Genomic DNA, 20,381 nt, shown 5'->3' on the forward strand with positions numbered 1-20,381 from the left:
ATAAATGGTTATTGTCTCTTTATTCTTCTTCTTAATTTAATTTTAGTGTTTTTTTTTGCCGTCTACATCAGCAAAATCTTACTTGACACCTCTGGAAAAGTAAAACATATATGTTTGCCATTATACACAATTAAAAAACATTTTATGGATCAATCATACAGTGTAGTAGTAGTAATATAGAGGAAGTAATTTAGAATTATTTATCACCATCATTAGTTTCAAAATTATTGCGCTCAAGTGAGCAAATTATTTGACCCATCGCCATCTGCCGTCGTCGCCAAAAGTAACAGCGCCCCTCAACCCCAATCCCCATCTCCAAACCAAACAAAACCAAATCAAACCCAAGGAAAGCCCAAATAGAAAAGCGTGCTGTTTTTTCCTCCTCTCGTGCGCCTCCCCACCCCGCGATCCCAATTCGATCCGCTCGCCCTCCTCCCGATCCACCCGTCCTCCCCGGCCGCCCTCTCAGGCCGTCGCCGCCCGGATTCGCGCGGAATCGCCCGCGGATTCGCTCTCCCCGGGGCCGGAAACCCTAGATCCGCCGCCGCCGCCACCATGTTCTGGCGCATGACCGGCCTCTCCGCGGCCTCGCCCGTGAGTCTCCTGTGCTCGTAGTTCATCTCTACCCCCCACCCTCTCCCTCGCCTGCGCTCTCTCAGGCTGGTCCTCCGTCCGTGCGTTTGTGAGTCCGCGTGCGCTGCAGTTAGAAACTGCGGTTGGGCTTGGTCATAGACCCATTTTGTTTGATTTGGCTCGGTGGATTGGATGCCGCGGCTGGGTTGTAATGCTCGCTTGCTCTTATTTTCTTCCGCTAGAGTTAGTTATCTGTGCGCTGCGGCTGCGAGCTGTGTGATTTCGCATTGGTGAGGTGGTGCATCTGCTGCTTCTGTGGATTGGGGCGTGTTACAGAGAAGAAGTAGATGCCTCGGTTCGGATTTGGTTAGTTTCTGCATACACTTTAGGTTTGGGGAGGACTGCATCATTGCGTCACAGGGACTGCATCTTCCTGGCAAGGCTGCTGTGCTGTTAATACTGAATCCCTGATCTTGTATGTTGTACTATTTGTTGAGCATACCTTTCCAGAAAGAATTCATATGTGCCTATGTGGTAGGTAAAACAGTGCACCCCTACTGGGTCTTCCACTTTTTGCCACTCTTTTGAATTACTTAGTTCGTACTTTTATGTGGAGTAGGATTGTAGCAAACGATGTGCATCTGCAGTTCTGTTTCGTTGCTAATATTGAGTTCAACTGCATTAAAAAACCCTCTTGTTCAACCCTCCAACTTAGTTGTATCGTGTAAATTTCATTAACACTTGATCTCTTGTCATTCTTCAATAGTCATTGTGAAATAACCTTCGTTCTCACTGATGTCTTCTTTTCAAAAAATAAATCTCATCAATGTCTTAATTGATTTTTTATAGGATTGTACGAGCAAAGGTTGTGCATCACTTGCCTAACTCAATATTTTACTGTTTCAGGTGGATACAATTCTAGACAAGGAAAATTTTACATTGGAAGAACTTCTTGACGAGGATGAAATTATTCAAGAGTGCAAAGCACTGAATACCCGACTCATTAATTTGTAATTTCCTTGCAAACTTCTGTTAATAGTTTGACTGACACGAGTGGCATGTTTAATCTTCTGGCACACCTATTATTCATTTTCATATTGTGGAAAAGAGTACGAAAGAAGAATCACATACTCCCTCCGATCCATATTAATCGTCTCAAATTTGCCAAAATATGGATGTACCTATGGCTAAAATGCGTCTAGATACATGTAATATTTCGACAACTAATATGGATCGGAGGGAGTACCTTTTTCTTAAGGCTTCGCTTATGAGGCATTCCCTGCAGTCGATGCGAAGGAAACTGAGTTACTACTACTTGTTAGGTTAACAAAATTATGAACATACACACTTAATGGTTTGCTGCAGCTGTTCATTTGAAATCCCATCATAGGAAGAAAAAACAACCACTCATTTGCACAGAAAATATAGTTGTCTTACTCTGTATACATATGTATCATGTTTTGGCATTAAAGCTGGCAATAGTGCTTTCTTCTATATGGTTTACGAAGTTCTTATGTTTACAAGCAAGGATCACTATTTTCTGAACTATATTCTTCTTCAGGGGAATCTATTTGTTTCCCTTTTTTTTTCTTTTCCTTGTACACTGGATGCTTGGTTTTATCAACCTGAAAAGAAGTGTGTGCGCGTGTGTGCAAATCAAGTTCTCATGACGGACCACCTGGTTGAATGCATGACTATTATAGTGAAACCTAAAACGGGTTTCGTTTTCTTGACTGTTATGACACTCAGTGTTCCTTGAAGGCTTCATCTCAACACTACCTTTTTATTTTCCTAACCTATAATACTTGAAATGTTTTATGTAGCTTGCGTGACAAGGCTCAGGTGGAACAATTGCTTCGTTATATCGTGGAAGAAGTTCCAGAGGATGTTGAAAAAAAGCGCTCTTTCAAGTATGTCATTGGGTATTGTTATTCGGTATCATTTATATCAAAGGTTAAATTTCCCCCTTTTTGGGGTCTCTTCTTGCAGGTTTCCTTTCATTGCTTGTGAGATATTTACTTGTGAAATTGATGTCATTTTGAGGACCCTAGTAGAGGATGAAGAGGTCAGTTTTTTTTCCATATATTTCCCTTTTGAAGTTCTTCGCCAGACATGTCTCATTACAGACTATTCTATCTAACATCATCTCCCTTCCTTTTCTGTGTTACAGTTAATGGAGTTGCTTTTCTCATTTGTGAAACCTGATCATCCACACAGCACATTATTATCTGGTTACTTCAGTAAGGTACTTCATTTTCTTTGAATTATTTATGCCTGAACCATTGCATGAATTCATGTAAATTCATGTTTGGAGTTCCCTGCAGCAGTTTGATTTGTTACATGCATTCCATTATTGAGATGTTGAGGCTTCATTCATTAATTGCTGTCATACTTATGCTGAGGCTGAAGTCAGTTTATTTAAATATTTGTTCTAGGTGGTAATTTGTTTGATGCTGCGGAAGACTGCGCCTCTTATGAATTATGTCCAGGTATTTCTTATCCCTGCACAAACAAATAATAATAGTTGTTATAATTCTCTTATATTTAAGCTTAGTTATATGTTCGGTTTGTTTGTACTCCCTCCGTCCCATATTAAGTGACTCAAATTTGCCCAAATACGATTGTATCTATGCTCAAAAAGCGTCTAGATACATGTAATAGAAAGTCACTTAATATGGGACGGAGGGAGTACATTCTTTCCTTCTTTTTGGCTGTTTGGTTAACCAAGATAAGCATACACTGTGCCTAGTTTTTGTGTGCAAAATTTTCTTCATACTCGCGGAATTCATGCTACAGACTTGATCCATCGACCATTTCAGTTGATTGTAAAACACCTCATATTTTGTAGGAGCATCCAGAGATAGTTATCCAACTTGTCGACCTGATTGGCATCACATCGATAATGGAGGTAAGTTGTTGATGTTAATGTTTTGCGGACTTATGCTTTGGTGGATGCATTTGGCTAATGCAGCTGCCCCTGGAATTCTTCAGGTGTTGATCCGACTGATTGGTGCTGATGAGACCATATATTCAAACTATGCTGATACAATGCAGTGGTTAGAAAATACAGATGTCCTTGGGATGATTGCAGATAAGTTTAGCTCATCGGTAAGTTTCTAAAGCTTGAATGCTTCGAAATATAAGGAGTAATGTGGAAATGCATTTATTTGTTTATCTGGAATTGTAAGTCTGGGCATGCATCTGCCTGTATTTTCTTCGACATGATTGCATACAGTGATAAAAACCTAGCATGTCTAACTATCTTCTACCTATATAACATATGTCCCTATATAACAATATTATTTCCTTGTCAGGAAATACTTTAAATAAACGTTTTTATCAGAATATTAATTTATTTGTATTATTGACAAGCAGGACTCTCCTGAAGTGCATGCCAATGCTGCCGAAATTCTTTGTGCGGTGACTCGATGTGCACCCCCATCTCTTGCTGCAAAGATATGCAGCCCAAGGTCTCTACCTTGTATCTTTGTTATACAGTCACAGATTTGATCTTTATGGGACAATTTAGGAATACTTTTTAAATGGAGAGTGCTGTTGATTTTAGTGGTGCACTGAGTGACAGAAAGAACTATCCATTTGTACTTCCAGTCCTTTGGTTTGGTTATAAAGAGTTTTATGGGCAGTCAACTTTATATAAATAAGCTTTAAATTGATGGAGACAAAGCCATACCCAATACAAGTAGGTTTTTCTTGTTTATTTCCCTTTTCGCACCTTAAATTTTTATGTTATGTTGTATGCAATTACAGTTTTGTTGGGAGGTTGTTCTGTCATGCTCTTGAAGGATCAAGACCCAAATCTGTGCTGGTTCATTCATTGTCAGTGTGCATATCTTTACTGGACCCAAAAAGACTAGCATCAGCTTCTTATCAAGCATTCAGAAGCAACTTAAGTCATGGGGCGTTGGTAACTGCCAGTCCTGAGACAGTTGAGGGCATGCTCGAGAGTCTAGGTGAGTTTTGGGTACTTCTGAATAATTTCCTGGGTCAGGAAAAACCTTCTTCCTTTTATAAAATCTAGACCTCATATAAATCATGTGCCATGGTTTGCTAGATGTTACTTTTCATATTGCAGCACTCAATATTTGTTACTTTTCATATTCAGAAGCTGACATAATTTTTTAGGCAATTTGCTGAAGTTATTGGACACTTCTGCTGCGGAAAATGTTTTGCCTACGACATATGGATGTTTACGCCCACCTCTGGGAAAACATCGACTGAAGGTACTGGATATTGATCTCTTCATTTCTTATCTGGATGGATTTATGTATTTGCATTTATAGCATTTAAGTTGCATAGGCTTTTCTGTACTTAAATTACATACTACCCCCGCCGTTCCAAAATGTAGGATGTATAGCTTTTGTTGACCGTCAAACTTTTAAAGTTTGACCAAGCTTTATAGAAAAAATTATCAACATTTACAATGTCAAACCAATATACTATGAAAATATATTTCACAGTGGATCCAATGATCTTCATTTGGCACCGTACATTTTGATATTTTTAAAGTTGGTCAAATTTTCAAAAGTTTGACGGTCAACAAAAGTATGGTTACCTGGAGTTTACACATAGACAAGAGGCATGCATGCCTGGGTCCTCATGTTGTAAAATGCTACCAGTCATTTACCTCTTTGTTCTGATAGAACATATTAACAATGTTCACCACATGTTACCGTGTCTTTGTAAATTTCCTGGTCATTTTGGTGTTAAGCTGGAGGTACCCTCTTTTTTTACAGATCGTGGAGTTCATCTCTGTTTTGCTGACAGTTGGTAGCGAAACTGCTGAAAAGGAGTTAATCAACCAATCAGCAATAAAGCGCTCCATTGATTTATTCTTTGAGTAAGATAGTTATCATGTTATAATCTCTTGTTTCATTATTGTTTAAAGGACCATTTCATATATGTTTGTTAAAACCGCAGGTATCCATATAACAACTTCTTGCACCATCATGTCGAGAACATCATTGTTTCTTGCCTGGAGGGCAAAAGAACTGAACTGATTGAGCATGTTCTTAATGAATGTGACATTGTTGGTAAAATTCTTGCTGCAGACAAACTTTCTTCCTTATCAACAGAGTCTAACGGGGTAAGTTAATACTATGCTGTAGCAATTTTGACTTAGTGCTACCAAGAATCTCTCTTCATGCTTTCAACCTCTTTTATGTGTAGCCTACTCTACCATCTGAAGGGAAAACCCCTTCAAAAATTGGGAATGTTGGCCACATGACAAGAATAGCCAATAAACTCATTCAGTTAGGAAACAGTAACAGCACGATCCAGACTCACTTGCAGGTAGTTTTTCTTTTGTGCTCTGACTAAACAATTGTCTGCTATAATTCTAAATTATCTACAGTTCTCTACTTGCCATTTGAGTTGTAACCTTATTCATTTTTGAGCAGGACAATAGTGAGTGGGTTGAATGGCAGACAGATATTCTGGTCAGGCGCAACGAGGTGGAGAATGTTTATCATTGGGCTTGTGGGTATGTTCTCGTCGTCTTTGTTTGCATTCTATACCTTTGCTTTCAATTTTGTGAATTCTCTAAATATTGCTGTGCTATCTGTCTTGCGGCAGGCGCCCAACATCACTGCATGACCGTGGTAGGGATAGTGACGATGATGACTTCCGAGACAGGGATTATGATGTTGCAGCTCTTGCTAATAACTTGAGCCAGGCATTCCGCTATGGAATATACAGCAATGATGACATCGAAGAGGTGTGCATATATGTTAGTGCTGGATTAGATGGCTTGCTACAATCAACATATTTTGTTTCCTTGCATCTTTCTGTTATCTCTACTGCTGGATGCCTATTGTATGGTTTCATGTTTTGCAGTTTCTTGTATATCATTACGAGGTACCATGTACATATCAATAATACATGTTGGTCTTATGAATGCAGGCACAAGGTTCGCTTGAACGGGATGATGAGGTATATTTAAGCTAATGCTTTGTTTTCCTGTTATTTTCACCCGGGTGTTCACCATGACTAAATGCTTGATGTGTGGTGCGCTTAATAATGGTTCACTGTAGGCATTTCTATTTGCAAAAAACCGACTAAACATGCTGTGTAGCTTTTGTTTTGATTGGAAACATGACATTATGGTTAGCTAGATAATGCAATAAATGAAAATGACAAGTGTATTGTTTTCTTTTGAGTGATAATTTCGTTTTTCTTTTCTTTCAGGATGTCTATTTTGATGACGAATCAGCTGAGGTGGTAATATCTTCTCTGCGTCTGGGAGAGGAACAGGATGGGTAATTTGCAATCTTAAATCATCCTCGAGCACTCTTTATTTTTCCCCTATATGAGTTAACTGATCGATCATGTACTATGTGTTAAAAAACAGCTCCCTGTTTACAAATTCAAATTGGTTCACGTTTGATGGAGAGAGAGGTATCAATGACCGTTTAGCAGCCTCTGTTCCTTCGTCCTCACCCAATTCTGAGGAGGTTTCCCCGGACGCCGAGGAAACTGATGATGGTGAAGCCATTGGTACTGAGGATCAAATGGAAACTCTGTGTCTTGGAAATGGCCCTACCGAGGCAGAAGATGTGGCAGAATGTACCAAACAGACAAACTTTAGTACTGAGGATGAGCAACTAGGAAGTCCAGAAGGGATCGAGCGGCATCCGGATGCATCAAATGGCGATACTGAAGTTAGCACAGATGAAGCTGCCTCTGCTGCCGTAGAATCTTCAGCCCCAGCAGCTGAGGAGCAGACAGAGAGAACAGTTGATAAAGCCACGGGCTCATCTGGTTTGGACAATCTTGTCTCTGAAGCTTTACCAGATCCTGATGTTAATGTTAGTGATTTGGCCGATTCGGCGGTATCTTCCGAGCAAGCTGTATGCAACGAAGATGTGGAGCCACCGATCGAAACTGATGCAGTCGTGGATGTTGAAGCGAAAACTGATGCGGTCGTGGATGTTGAAGCGAAAACTGATGTGGTTATGGATGTTGAAGCGAAAACTGATGCAGTCGTGGATGTTGAAGCGAAAACTGATGCAGTCGTGGATGTTGAAGCGAAAACTGATGCAGTCATGGATCTACCAGTCAAGGAAGTTTCTGCCTTGGATGTTGAAGCGAAAACTGGTGTAGTAGAGGCAAATGAGTGAAGTGGAAGTATATTTGTGGACTAAAATGGCATAGCTGACGAGCAACTATTAAGTCAGACCTCTCAGAAGACAAGAAACCATCTTTGCTTCAGGTGCTCATCAGCCAGAAAGAACTCTGAAGCAAACTGCTGTACAATAAGCAAGTGTACTATTTTGCCTTCCATTGTGACCAATCAGTGTACAAATGAGCACCTTATCTAACTGCACGCACGACATTTTGTCAGAAACTGGTCAATTTGCTTCGAAATTTACCCTCCCGGTTCCTGTGGAAAGATTGGTTGGTGCTAAATGTCATTTGGCAATAGTCTCGTGTAGACGATATGTGAAGGACATCATTTTTTGGATGGCAACTGGTTTGTCTACCTAGTGTTTTGTTTCATTAGGTTAACTTTGGAACTGTAATATGGGATATGGTATTATTTCTAGTTTAGCTATTGTAATTCTTTCTGACTCGATGTTCGTCAGTTCAAATAGAGCATGCTATTTTTGATAAATGTTTCTGCCGGTTCTGTTCAACCGGTCTTTCAAAATAGTCGTACTTGCTTCTAACCGTGGTGCTATCTTAACAGTTATAATCTCAGAGAAGTGCCAGAATAATCTGAACCGATGGTAAAGAAGTACTTCTTCAGTCCAACAAAGGATGTCTCAATTTTGACTAAATTTGAAAGCATCTATACACTTGAGACATCTTTTGTTGAGGGATTCAAATTTTGACAAACTTGAGACATCTTGTTTTGTTGAGGGAGTACAATCTTTTCGCTCATCTTTGACGAGTGACGGCATTGCTTTTTATATGCTCTCTCCCCACTTCAGTGAAGAAGTCGCCAAGGTCAGCCTTGCCGCACAGCCGGTACAGCCTCTTGATGGGATCGTCCACTTCCGAGTATTCCCTGTCCCTCTTCCGACAGTCGTAGAGGTTTGGGAAGTTGATGCTGCCCACGGTTGGATCCTTGAACTGCACGCTCGGCGCGGCCTCGAGTTGCAGGCTTTTAAGTTTCTCCAGGTTCTCCATAGCTTCCTTCCTTATGTTGGCCATGTGCTCCTTGGTGTTGCTGGCGTTCTTCACCGGCCTGGTGGCGGCGTAATGGAGCTTGTAGTCCTGGTCCTTGTTAGTAGTGCTCGTAGCCGTGATGCGGTATCTCGTCGGGGATCTCGGTGCCAATGGCGACTGCCGTCTGCATCAAATCGCGCGCAAGAATCCATCAGAACAAAGGTTTTCCTTAATTTGTGGCCTGAAATTAAAAAACTAATTGAGATGAACATGTCAGTTATAGTGTAGTACCTCGTAGCACCAGCATGAGGCGACGTGGTTGATGGTGTAGCCGCCGCCGCCGAGGAGGAGCAGCGGCTTGTTGAAGCTCCGGAGGTAGGCGACGCAGGAGGCGTGGCCCCTGACGGAGAGGTTGAACTCGCCGAGCCGGTCGCCCGCCAGCGAGTCGGCGCCGCACTGCATCACGAGGGCCTCCGGCTGGAACACCCTCATCACCTCCCCCACGATGGGCCTGAACATCTCGCGGTACCCGGCGTCGTCCATGCCGTACTTGAGCGGCACGTTCGGGGTGCGGTACTCTCCTTCCCCCTTCCCCACGTCTCCCGCGGCCCCGGTGCCCGGGAAGAACTCGCCGTCCCCGCCGTTGGCCCTGCGGCCGTGCTGGTGGAACGATACGGCCATGACGCGGGAATCCTCCGCGAACTGGTCCTCGACGGCGTCGCCGTGGTGCACGTCGATGTCCACGTACAGCACCCGCGGGAACACGCGCAGGAGCTCGCGGACGGCCAGCACGATGTCGTTGGCGTAGCAGAAGCCCGAGGCCCCGTCCCTGCACGCGTGGTGCATCCCGCCGGACCAGTTGATGGCGATGTCCGAGTCCCGGCTCCCCAGCGCGCGCGCGGCCGCGAGGGACCCGCCGGCGTAGCGCTGGCAGTAGTCCCAGAGCCCCGCGATGACGGGGTTGTCGTCGCTGTTCTGCTGGCCGTCGTCTTCGGCTTCTTGGTCGTGGTGGGTCAGCCCGACGATGTTGCGCTTGACCGCGCCTTCTCGGCGTTTGCCCGAGTAGTTGTGTGGGGTGAGGTCGCGGAGGAGCTCGAGGTAGTCCTTGTTGAGGATGGAGGCGAGCTCTTCCTCGGTGGCGGGCCTCGTGCGGAGGCGCTTCATCCCGTGGCCGTGGAGGAGGCCGTAGGAGTCGACGAGGGCGTGCGTGAGGGCCACGCGCCGGGGCACCATGTTGTGGCCCGCGCCGTAGTCCACGTTGGCGATCAAGGGGTCGTAGTAGTAGCACACGCTGCGCGTCCGCCCGTCGGGGCACGACGGCGAAGGCAGCGAGTTCCCTTCCGTCTCCATCGCCGGCGCCGCGCGATTGGGATTATCGGTCCCTGGTCTGGTCTGCGCACAATTCAGGGAATGCGTAGCATATCTCGCACGTACTCCGGCGCGTACATATAAAAGGAGGAGCAGTTCGAGCCGGATGTGATGTGGAATCCTAGTCGGACAGACTTTCGCGGCCTTGTTCGTCTCGGAGAGGGACTTCATCAATACGCGTGCTGAAAACAATTACCTTGGCAGTCGCAGTGCTCCAGGGGCAGCGTTTGCACCACTGGAATCGCGTGAAAAACCCATGAAAGGAACTGACAAACTTTTAAAAGCACACTGAGCAAACTTATCCCTCCACGGAGAATTCACTGGATTTTTGGATTAAACCAACAGCCTGAACAATTCAGTACAAAGACTTCATCCACTAACCCTGTCCGTTATTTCGACCTTCATGCCACGGAGAGCTCAGCTGTTCCCGGCCGAACCTGCAGTACCTTCGTCCCCCAGCTTCTCCACCGCAGAAGCCAGATAGTCGTCACAGAAACCAGGGGGCTCATGGATGAAGCAAGAGATCACGTCTCGCAGTGTCACTACGCCAACAACCTCAAAGTCGCCATCCACTACATATATCCGGTGTGTTATCCTCGATCCAATGCTGTCGATCACACTGCCCATTGAAGCATCAGGTGCACAGGTGAGCGGTGGCTTCACCAGTCCGTCATCTCCTGAAGCAGGAAGAGTGGAACCTAGAGTCTTCATGAACCCCAAGACAGTAAGTTGCCTGTATGGATCAAATCATATCGTTAGAGATATGAAGTTACAGTTGACAAAATAACACCATTAGGTCACTTGGTACCTGAAATTTGAAAACAAGTCGGGCCTCAGCAACAGAAAGCGAATGTCTCTTATGCTAACACTGCCAACAAGTTTCCTTTTGGGTCCTTCTACTACGGGTACGCCACCAATTTTGTTATCCTTCATGCACTTGAAAGCTTCTAAGATTAGATCATCACTGTTAACAGTAATAACCTGAAGAAAACGCAAGAATGTAATTCCACATGTACCAGGGTATCACACAGTCAAAGCACAAAAGTAGGTCCTATTTTAGATGTTGCAGCATGCATATCTAAAATTCTAAATTATCTAGATAGTTTAGGCAACTAGCTCTTTTTTTAAAAAAAAACTTGGATTTCTAACTCAAGAATATGCAGAAAGTGAGACAAAGTAACCTCATCAAATGACATAAACGGAAGCCCCAAGTCTGAAAGAGGAAGTGCTGAAATATAGTCAAACCAATCCCTTCCTTTACACTGCTGAAGCCCTTTAACAACACCAGTCTGAGTAATGAAGTTCTTAATAACTGGCTTATCAGGTTCAATCACTGGGACATTCCTCAACCTGTACTTGGATAGCAACAGTAGTACAGTAAGCATTGAGCTGTCCAGAGTAACAGGGACAAAAGGAGACCAGGGGTATGACTCAACAATTGATCGAACCTACAGGGGAAGAAGAAATGATACAAATTAGCAGGATTCTACAACAGAAGATAAATCATGCAATGCTAAATCAAATGGTCTGAATAGATAACTAGGTAACTAGGGTAAACCTTAGCAACAAAACACAAGGCAGCTGACACATCACAAAATCAAGAAAAATGTGTATAGATCATGTCAGGATGGATGTTTTGACCATAGTTTTTATAACGAGCCAATCAATAGTAAAACGACCAGTTTACTGCTCCGACCCACCAGCTCAAAAAGTCTGTTGGTGGTTAAAAAACATATATAATATTTTCTGAATATATAATTCGCTTTAGATTTATACGGCTTTGTATACAACTCATATAGCATTTAGTTCCCAACCAATCATGATAAACGTCCTTACCAGTTACTTTTAGGACCGAATCACACAATTGATGCGGAATCCGAGGAGATCTCAATAACATGCTGTACCCTCCCATAAAATAACTTCTAACGCGCATTTTCCTAACATGCCTTCACCAAATTAGGGTTTTCTTTTCGAAAAGGGGAGGAGTGCCTGGCCTCTGCCAGTCTGATCTGGTTTAGAAAGCTGAGATTGTAACTAAGTGTAGCCGAAATTTGGTTTAGCCACAGAACAGAACATGAAGTTAACCATGTTGCTTTCAGTGTGGATGGATTCCAAGTTTCATCAAGATAACAAAAAATAAAAAAAGAGTATTCCTATTTTCCATGGCACAATAACAATTCGAGATAAAGAAACCACCATACCGTTGTTGATTTGAAAGGCTCTTGCTGAAGCAGAACTTTGTAGAAATCTTCCCCTAAATGATCTGCAGCAGTTACCCCATCCTTAGCAACACCCTTGTCAGCAGTCAACCCACCAGCAACAGCAGCCCCTACTGCAGCAGCAGTCAAGCCAGCAACAGCTGCTGGGCCAGTTGCACCTAATGCTGCCACCCCCACTGCACCAACAGCACCCATTCCAACTCCTGCAGCAGTTGCTGATCCAGCTGACAGAGCTACAGCCGCGAGATCAGCATTATCTAGAACCCATAGGATGATGGCTGAGTATTCAATGATGCCAAGATATCTCCCTTTCCAATTAGCTGGCTCCCCAGGTTCTGGATTCAGAACTGGCGCTGCCCTTATGTTGTGTTCAGATAAAATTCTCACGGCATCAAGGACAGAAGTTTCTCCAGGAATTTCAGTTACTGCAGAGAGAACATCGTGGATTACAAACAATACTAAATATAAGACACAAGAAACAAATTGAGTACCCTTTTTTGCAGAGGGCATACCTCGGCCACTAGGAACATCAGGAAAAGATGAGACCGGAATCTGAGCAAAGGCAGCAGTCAGCGACTCTTGCAAAGATAGCGGCAGCTTTTTCTTGGACTGGATAGTGTCAAAGTAGGCATCACAGCTTGGGAATTTCGGGCTTTCCTCAGGTCGATCCATTCTACAAGAACTGACGAACGATTTATCCATCAGGAAATGTTTATCCACACATCACTACCAAATAACAAAACTACATTACACATGTAGGAAAGACTATCTAGAAAAGATTCTCCGGCAAATAATTATTATAATCGTACAAAAAGGTATTAGTATCTCTAACTGCAGGAACTACGAACACACAGTGTGTGCCTCTGAATCAATCACCCAGGGCGGATCTAGATGGTGCCACGGGCGTGTACCGGCACACCCAGAACTTGTGAAGCTCAGTGGGATTTAACTAATCGGTGGATGAAATCAACTCCATACCTCGAAAGCCAATGGCCAGAGACTGCGGACGGGGCGGAGACAGCAGGAGCGCGATGCTCTGATGAGGAAGAACAGGAAAGGCGACGCGCGTGAGAGCTGGGGGCGTTGGCTGTGTGTGGGGGGATGGGGATTGAGGCGGCAGTGACGCTAAGGTACGCAGCCACGCAGGGCGGCAGCTGTAGGGCACACAGGAATACAGGATAGATTCACGGAAGAAAGAGAAAAAGAGAGGAACGGAGGTAGAAGAAGAGCTGAGATATTTTATTTATTTACATTTTGAGAAAAGAAGAGTTTGGAAGGATATTGACCAGCATGTACGCGTGTAGTGCAACTGTGTTTAAGTTTTCCAGCCACGTGTCACTAGACTAGGGTGAGTTTGCATTGCGATGGATTATGATAATCCAGCCTTTTCAACCAGCTTATTCTTATTTGGCTAACCAACTTTGTGCAATCATGTGTATTTTTTCATAAAAAATTATAAAATAATTTCAGCATACACCGACAAACTTAGCCTTACATGGTTAAGCAAAAATTTGCAAATTCCACCGCTGGCTGGTATTTTTTCCGACATATCCCTCGGCTAGCAGAATCAAACAGGCTCACTTGTTCACATTTTTTTCATATTTACATTTTATTCTTTATGCCAAATTTTTAGGAGTGATTGTTCAAGTGAAATCTTTAATAAGTGTTCAATTTTCCACCATAAAAAGCCCCGTTCTTTTACTTTTGATGCATTTTTGTTCTCTTGCTTTAAATCTGAAATTTCACTTCCTACCTAATTCAACACATCTTATGAAACACACAATAACACAAAGCAATTGACAACTACAACTCCTTCCCCTCCGTTCCTTAAATTGGGGTGTATATTGTTTTATTTGACCGAGCCTTTGACCAAGATTTAGTGTATTAATATATATTTTTTGTGAAATAAAATTGATATCATTGGATTCGTATTCAAAAGTATTTGTTTATGATTATGATTTACATTGCATAAGTCACACGTTGATGAAGTAATCTTTTGTCAGACACTCGGTCAAAGGAAACCATATAGGCCTTAATTTGAGGAACAGAGTGAGTACATCGGTATCATTAGGTATAACAAGATTTTTTTTATTTGGTTCCACATCGATGGAAAGGAGATCACAAATCTCTTCACTCCTTTGGGTTCGATAAATCTCAGTCACTTTTTCAGGAGCGAAAGGTCCATTCGCTGCAAAACTACACATTGAGAGTCTCAACAATCCTGACAGTTATAGTTTCAACAATCCTGACAGTTATAGTCATCAGCAAGACAGCAACAAAGGATTGACACCTTTTTCCGGTGCCATTGCCAGGAATAAAGAGATTAGAGCAAAATTCCCCTCCACTTCGTCTTTTTTTTTCTGGCACCGCTGCAGATGAGTGATTGGGATTGAGGAAACAAAAACCATAGGGGCAGAGCCAGGAGAGTAGTGTTGGGTTCACTTGAATCCCCCAATATTTTTTCTCTGATCTTGACTAAAATAGTCATTACAATCCTCGCCTGAGCATGTCGTTTAATGGAGGTGAACCCAAAGCTGATTTTATCTGCTCGCTCCACCTTTTTCCTGGCTACGTTGGTATACCATATTCTTCCTCTCTTTCGATTTTCTTTTGTTTCTTTTTTCTTTCTTGTTTTAATTTTGTTTCTCAAAAATCGAAAACCGCAAAAGGTTTAGTTGTTCTGTTATGGTTGCTAGCCTCTGTTTTAGTATAATGAATCGAGAAACTTTGCGGGATGCTTGGTTTAGAATTACTGATATTCATGCTAAATCTTCTGTTAAATTCACCAAGGTGTCCTTGACTAGATGCTTTTACATAGGCATGGTCTTCTTGGTTTAGATTCTTGTTAGATACAGGTTGGAGGTAGCTTCTTAGGTGGTACTCCAATGAATGATATGCAGGCTGTTAAAAATTTAGTTGGTGCTCCATGCAAGGACAAGATAGAAAATGATATTATGTGCTTTGAAATAAGTTTCATCCAAATAAGATTATCATATTTGAAATATATTTAAATTAGGAAAAAAAATCTAGAATACAAAAATAAATATTTGAACAATCAAACAAGCTCCAATAATATAAAGTTTGCATGAACTTTTGCCAATTTTGCGCATTGCTGACAAGTATTTCTTACGCTCATTTCTACCCTTGGTTAAATTGTATAATCCGAGATTTTTCTTTGATTATTCCTTCTACTTGTCCACTAATCATGCACTGATAATTGCAAAGATGCTAAATCCTTTTGTTTTATTCCTTGCAGATAAGAACGTGATAAAATGGAAAATTGGTACTTTTCGGGAAGGTGTTGATGAGAGGAACAAATTATCCAAAAGTAGTATCGACACCTGAGGCTCCAGAAAGTTTAACAGATCATAATAGAGGGCTCCAAAAACCCTAAAGCATCCACTGATCTATATAAAAGGGAGAGGGGAACACCGAGAGACAAGGCCACCATCCATCACCTATGCCCAGGCTGCCAAATTCTATCTCCACCATAGCCACCAGACATTAGATCTCTCGACTTTGTAATTTTGATTTCAACACGATCGGTGACATTGTAAGACTTTCTCTTATCAGCAATTTCAATTAATTATTCAATACAATGTCTTCTTGTGATCCGATCATGAGATGCGTGAGTAGTCCTTACGAGCTAACGGCCGAAGCTAATCTTCGTAGCCCCTTGTACACATGAAAGAGATATTTACTATTTGATTCATCTGTATGCGATCACACAATATATTTGGGTTGTATCTTTCTCTCGATCACTAGGACTTGATGGTAACGAAGCAAATGGAGATCGATCCAACAGAGAGGTAATGTCCAATGGAAAGAGAAAGACAATACCGAAAGCTGGTGATTAGTAAAGTTAATAAGATAGTCAGATCCAATTCTCCGGGTAAGAACAACAATGTCAAAGAACGCTAACGCGTAGTTCGGTATGAACCTTAAACAACCGAGGCAACCCGCTAGACGAAAACTGCAAAAAGTTTGGACAATACGATCCACGATTCCAGGATATTAGGTTCTACTGTTATACAGACACGTAGCCCACTTATACTGTTTTCAATTATGTATATATACCCATGCTTATTGTTTATCCTATGAATCCCTATGTGTGTCCTAAGGTGAAGGGAAACCATACGCTCTAGGTTTATTCCTCCATTAAACAACCCTTTTGAAAAAGTGTTTGTTCGGGAACAAGAAGTCAAAGCAACTAAGGATTCGAAGACTTGCCTCACAAGCATATTCACTTCTGGTTCGATAAAGTTAGGTCACTAGGAAAAAAGATATACTACACTCAAAACTGGACTGAAGGTAACCAATTTCCTATTTTGACCTTTAAGATGACTGCTATCCGGAGTCCAAATCCAGCAAACAAGTACTTGTTGGAAAGATAATTTCGAGCCCTTTCCAACGGATCCAGCCCCACCGGAAGAATCGTCGCGTGCTGACCGTGACGGACAAAACAAGCTGCAGCCACTTAAGTCAAGGGAAGGGAAGACATGCTTGGGCTGCCACGTGCACTCCTTATGGGCCCCAGACCATGTAACAGCCCAGTCCATCTTAGGATCTGAAACCCTAGCTTTCTTCCACCTCCCACCCTCTATATAAGTGCAGCCACCACCACCTTTGGCAGGTGGGGTTTTGTTTAGATAAGTTAGCCATTGTTTCAACTTCAGGCTTCACCACTAGTGTCGGCTAGACCTACTGGAAGAACCGCTATCGGAACCCCACCTTGTTACTCGTCTCCTTGAGACTGTTGTACATCATCTTTATTTGCAATTTCAGATTGCCTTATCTCGATTCTTGCATGTTCTTGATTGCTAGCAGGGATTGGAACTTCATGTTCAGGTTGACGGCGCCTTCGGTTCTGTCCATAACCACAGGGAGTTGGTGTAGCGATTACTAAGACACACCGTCTAGTGTCCGGTGTAGTCGGGTCGTCAACGTCTACTTCTGCCCCAAATCGTAGTTATCCATCTCACCGAAAGATTGGGCCACCCCCAGCAGCCAAGGGGCGCATCAAGTGGTATCAGAGCTCAAGTTGCTCGGTGAGAATTTCAGTTATCCCTTAGTTTACTATTCTTCTTCTACCTATAGTCCAGAAAAAGCCACGCAAAAATATTGTTGTTCACTACCTTGTCCTAGCACCAGATCTGAGCCGTGCATGTTCGATTTAGCTATTGCTTTGTTGATTTGTTGCTGCACTCTTCGTGTCAAGTTGCTGGACTAGGTTGGTTTGTGTTGGATTTGTTTTCTGTTAGATCGTACCCCTTTTGTTTCCCCTGTTCTTCGTGTTTTTCGTGTTCTTCGAGTTCTTCGTGTTCTTGGAGTTCTTGCTGCCACCACACCCCACCACTTCATCCGATCTGCTACCACCCACGTTTTCCCCATCCACCGCTGCCAAATCACTCATCCAACACCGCCAAATCACCCCCATCAATCCCAGCCACCGTGGATCTGAGAAAGTCAAAGGCTAGAGAGAGAGAGAAGGAGAGAGAGAGAGAGAGAGAGAGAGCTGCTTTTGGGGTTTTTACCCCTGCTCTTTCTACCCCAAATTTGTGAGTGAGAAAGTTGTTTCCCTGTGTTAAAGAAGCAAATATAAGAGATCTGAGCTTGGTTCCTCTTTATCAAAAAAAAATCGGCCCAAAACAAGGGGCAAATCTGGTCAAAATTGCTTTTGGGCTCAAAAATTCAAAGTGCCCAGAAAATTCTGTAAAATCAAGAACCATATCAGGAAGCTACTATTAAAATTTCAGCTCAATCGGAGCTCGGGAAGAGGGTCAAAACCCAAAAATACCCTACTGGACATTTCGGGAAAATCTTCGAATTTGAGTTCTTGTGCTCGTGTTTTCGGCCTTTCACTTCAGCATCTGGGCTTAGATTCTTATCCTACTTGTACTACTTGAAGTCCAGTAGCTAGGACTAACATTTGTGAGCATATTATCAACTTTGTATTGCTATTTGTTCATTGCTTATCCTTGCTACTAATATCAGCCACCCAAGCTCCACTTTAAAAGACTTTGTGCAGAATTTCGTGTCTCCTGGCAATCTCTTATCCAATCTTCATTGTGGTGAGACACTGTTGGTTGCTAAGTCACCCCCTGCTGCATGGTAAGAACTTGTAAGAATTGTGAAACGGCACGAGTGTTGAGAGCCTTCTCCCTACACCCTACTAGTGCATAGGAGCTTTGTATTTGTGCTTTGTTTGCACTAACCATGGCAGGCCCTGGAGAGAACAGCGGCGACGACCTCACCCCTCGCTCACGCAAGGTGCATGACGACATCAAGTGGTAGTATTTGTGCTTTGTTGCTTGTTGTTTGTGCTGACCATGTCAGGTTCTAGAGCTATAAGTTCATGGGCTGGAAGTATAGTGGGAGAGGAGCCATGCCAGATGGAGAGCACGCCTTCACCATCACGTGGCAGTCAACTACATACTTCTCAACCGGTTATTTCTTTGCCATCCTTTGTGGGTAGTTCCAGACCCAATATTTATCTTGATTGGGAATTTGATGTGGATGATATACTTGCTGGTCGTATTGTTCATGAGGGTAAGAAAATAAGGATCATCACTAGTACCTTCTCGGGACATGCTTTAACTTGGTGGAATGAATATTGTAGCTTATATCCTGATTATATACCTTCCACTTGGGATGATTTAAAACTTGCCCGTGGCATGCTTAGGAAGCTAAAATCTTTAGAACAAGGTAGTGACACTGTAGATGAATATTACAATGCTTTTAGCACTACGTTGTTTTACTCGGGATTAGAGGAAAGTGAGGAGTCAATCATGAATAGATTTTGGGAAGGTTTGAACCATGCCATTCGAGACTTAATTACCTATAAGAAATCTGGTTCGACCCATCGCTTGTACCGTCTTCCTTGCAAAGTTGAACAGGAAATAAAGAGGCAAGCACATGTGGCAAGCAAGCGCAAAATTGAAGCTCCCCAATCTGTTTTCGAGGAACCTCCCCGATCTGTTTATGAGGTGATGAGAGAAGTACCTACCACATTGGAACCAGACCTACAAGGTACTGTTAAAGGTACAATTTCAGGCACTCCTCCAAAGAAGGAAGAATGCAATGCTAATTTGACTATCTCGTATGATGAGTGTGCTAGTTCACCCAATGTCTGGATCACCCCACGTACTACTGAAAATTGTGCTTCTGAATTAACTTTGCCATGTGATCAAACTAATGGGATATCAAATGAATCTGCTGCCCCTTGTGATATAGTTACTTTAATTGCAGATTTGAGTACACCCATTGATTTAAATGCTAATGATGATAAGTTGAATGAACATATACCTGCTGTTTTGGGAGAACCAAGTGATATAAATGAATTTGATCTAGGTTGTGTAGAGTTAATTACACATGAAGAGTTTGATAGGGTTCCACCTGTTAATTCTTTGTGCTATATTACACTCGATAGACCTATGCATTTGTCACACGCCATGGATAAAATTCCTGAGTTGACGAGCTTAACAACTTTTGCAAGTATGAATACTACTGGATTTAAGATGAAATTAATTGGAAAACATGGTGCAAACACTGAATTTGTAGTGCACAATATTTGCATCACTTGTGAGAACCAGAAAATACTTAAACTTGCTGATTTGAATCATGACAATGCGGTTATGCCAATGCTTGATCATTTTGATATGACCTCCAACACTAAGGCTGAATATATACCCAATAGCTTGTTACATGTTGTACCTCGTAATTTGGGTAGTTCTAATTGTTCTTCACCTATGTTGGGATGGTATAATTGATGAGCATTTCTCATCAAACACTCATGATCTTTCTAATCATAGAGGCCTTTGTTGGACTATTAGACATTCCCTTTCTTCCACACGTATTGTTCAACAAATGTGCAAGTTTTGTTGTTGGAATATGACTCTCAATCTTTTGAATTGCTATGAATTTTGTTAGTATGTTTTCAGCATAATCGATGCCAAGGACGACTTTCCTTTCAAGAAAGGGAGGATGATATGGACATGATGCCCATGGATATGACCATTAGAACTCAATTTATTGGAGTATTCAATAACAATTATAATCAGTCCAAAGTGAAGATGAGGTGCGATAAAATACAGC

General features: G+C 42.5%; 3 protein-coding genes across 4 annotated transcripts; 1 reads left to right on the top strand and 2 right to left on the bottom strand.

The window, feature by feature from the left end:
• The first annotated feature begins 323 nt into the window (after positions 1 to 323).
• LOC100827579 (serine/threonine-protein phosphatase 6 regulatory subunit 3) lies at positions 324 to 8,225 on the top strand. Its single transcript, XM_003569228.4, has 19 exons — positions 324 to 594; positions 1,480 to 1,583; positions 2,397 to 2,483; positions 2,563 to 2,638; positions 2,744 to 2,818; positions 3,009 to 3,062; positions 3,422 to 3,481; positions 3,565 to 3,681; positions 3,949 to 4,043; positions 4,342 to 4,544; positions 4,717 to 4,814; positions 5,328 to 5,431; positions 5,512 to 5,677; positions 5,761 to 5,883; positions 5,991 to 6,073; positions 6,166 to 6,307; positions 6,493 to 6,522; positions 6,778 to 6,848; positions 6,941 to 8,225. The coding sequence occupies exons 1-19, from the start codon at positions 556 to 558 to the stop codon at positions 7,707 to 7,709; spliced, it is 2,496 nt and encodes an 831-aa protein (XP_003569276.1). The 5' UTR covers positions 324 to 555; the 3' UTR covers positions 7,710 to 8,225.
• A 91-nt stretch (positions 8,226 to 8,316) lies between these two features.
• LOC100843648 (histone deacetylase 3) lies at positions 8,317 to 10,261 on the bottom strand. Its single transcript, XM_003566770.3, is given in 3 exon segments — positions 8,317 to 8,820; positions 8,822 to 8,884; positions 8,992 to 10,261. Coding segments are annotated over 3 exon segments (1,662 nt in total). The 5' UTR covers positions 10,240 to 10,261; the 3' UTR covers positions 8,317 to 8,469.
• An 82-nt stretch (positions 10,262 to 10,343) lies between these two features.
• Positions 10,344 to 13,531, bottom strand: LOC100828193 (SNF1-related protein kinase regulatory subunit gamma-1-like). 2 transcript variants are annotated; one of them, XM_003569230.4, is made up of 6 exons: positions 13,266 to 13,531; positions 12,800 to 12,960; positions 12,270 to 12,712; positions 11,250 to 11,516; positions 10,877 to 11,049; positions 10,344 to 10,801 (listed from the first exon to the last, which is right to left on the bottom strand). In XM_003569230.4, exons 2-6 carry the CDS (start codon positions 12,957 to 12,959, stop codon positions 10,486 to 10,488), a joined length of 1,359 nt encoding a protein of 452 aa, XP_003569278.1. In that variant the 5' UTR covers position 12,960; positions 13,266 to 13,531; the 3' UTR covers positions 10,344 to 10,485. The 2 variants fall into 2 exon arrangements, with proteins under 2 accessions (XP_003569278.1, XP_010231955.1); XM_010233653.3 differs by having other exon boundaries at positions 12,800 to 12,969; positions 13,266 to 13,530.
• Between the last annotated feature and the right edge of the window lie 6,850 nt (positions 13,532 to 20,381).

Source organism: Brachypodium distachyon, chromosome 2 (assembly GCF_000005505.3).
Source record: "Brachypodium distachyon strain Bd21 chromosome 2, Brachypodium_distachyon_v3.0, whole genome shotgun sequence".
Lineage (NCBI taxonomy): Eukaryota > Viridiplantae > Streptophyta > Magnoliopsida > Poales > Poaceae > Brachypodium > Brachypodium distachyon.

Bases quoted from the DNA above. Each gene is read 5' to 3' on its own strand.
- LOC100827579 (XM_003569228.4), top strand. From the start codon at position 556: ATGTTCTGGCGCATGACCGGCCTCTCCGCGGCCTCGCCC. The intron at 3,482-3,564 runs GTAAGTTGTTGA...GGAATTCTTCAG, and splicing joins GCATCACATCGATAATGGAG to GTGTTGATCCGACTGATTGG. The intron at 6,308-6,492 runs GTGTGCATATAT...TTATGAATGCAG, and splicing joins GCAATGATGACATCGAAGAG to GCACAAGGTTCGCTTGAACG.
- LOC100828193 (XM_003569230.4), bottom strand. From the start codon at position 12,959: ATGGATCGACCTGAGGAAAGCCCGAAATTCCCAAGCTGTGATGCCTAC. The intron at 12,713-12,799 runs GTATGCCCTCTG...TTCTCTCTGCAG, and splicing joins TGATGTTCCTAGTGGCCGAG to TAACTGAAATTCCTGGAGAA. The intron at 10,802-10,876 runs GTACCAAGTGAC...TGATCCATACAG, and splicing joins GACTTGTTTTCAAATTTCAG to GCAACTTACTGTCTTGGGGT.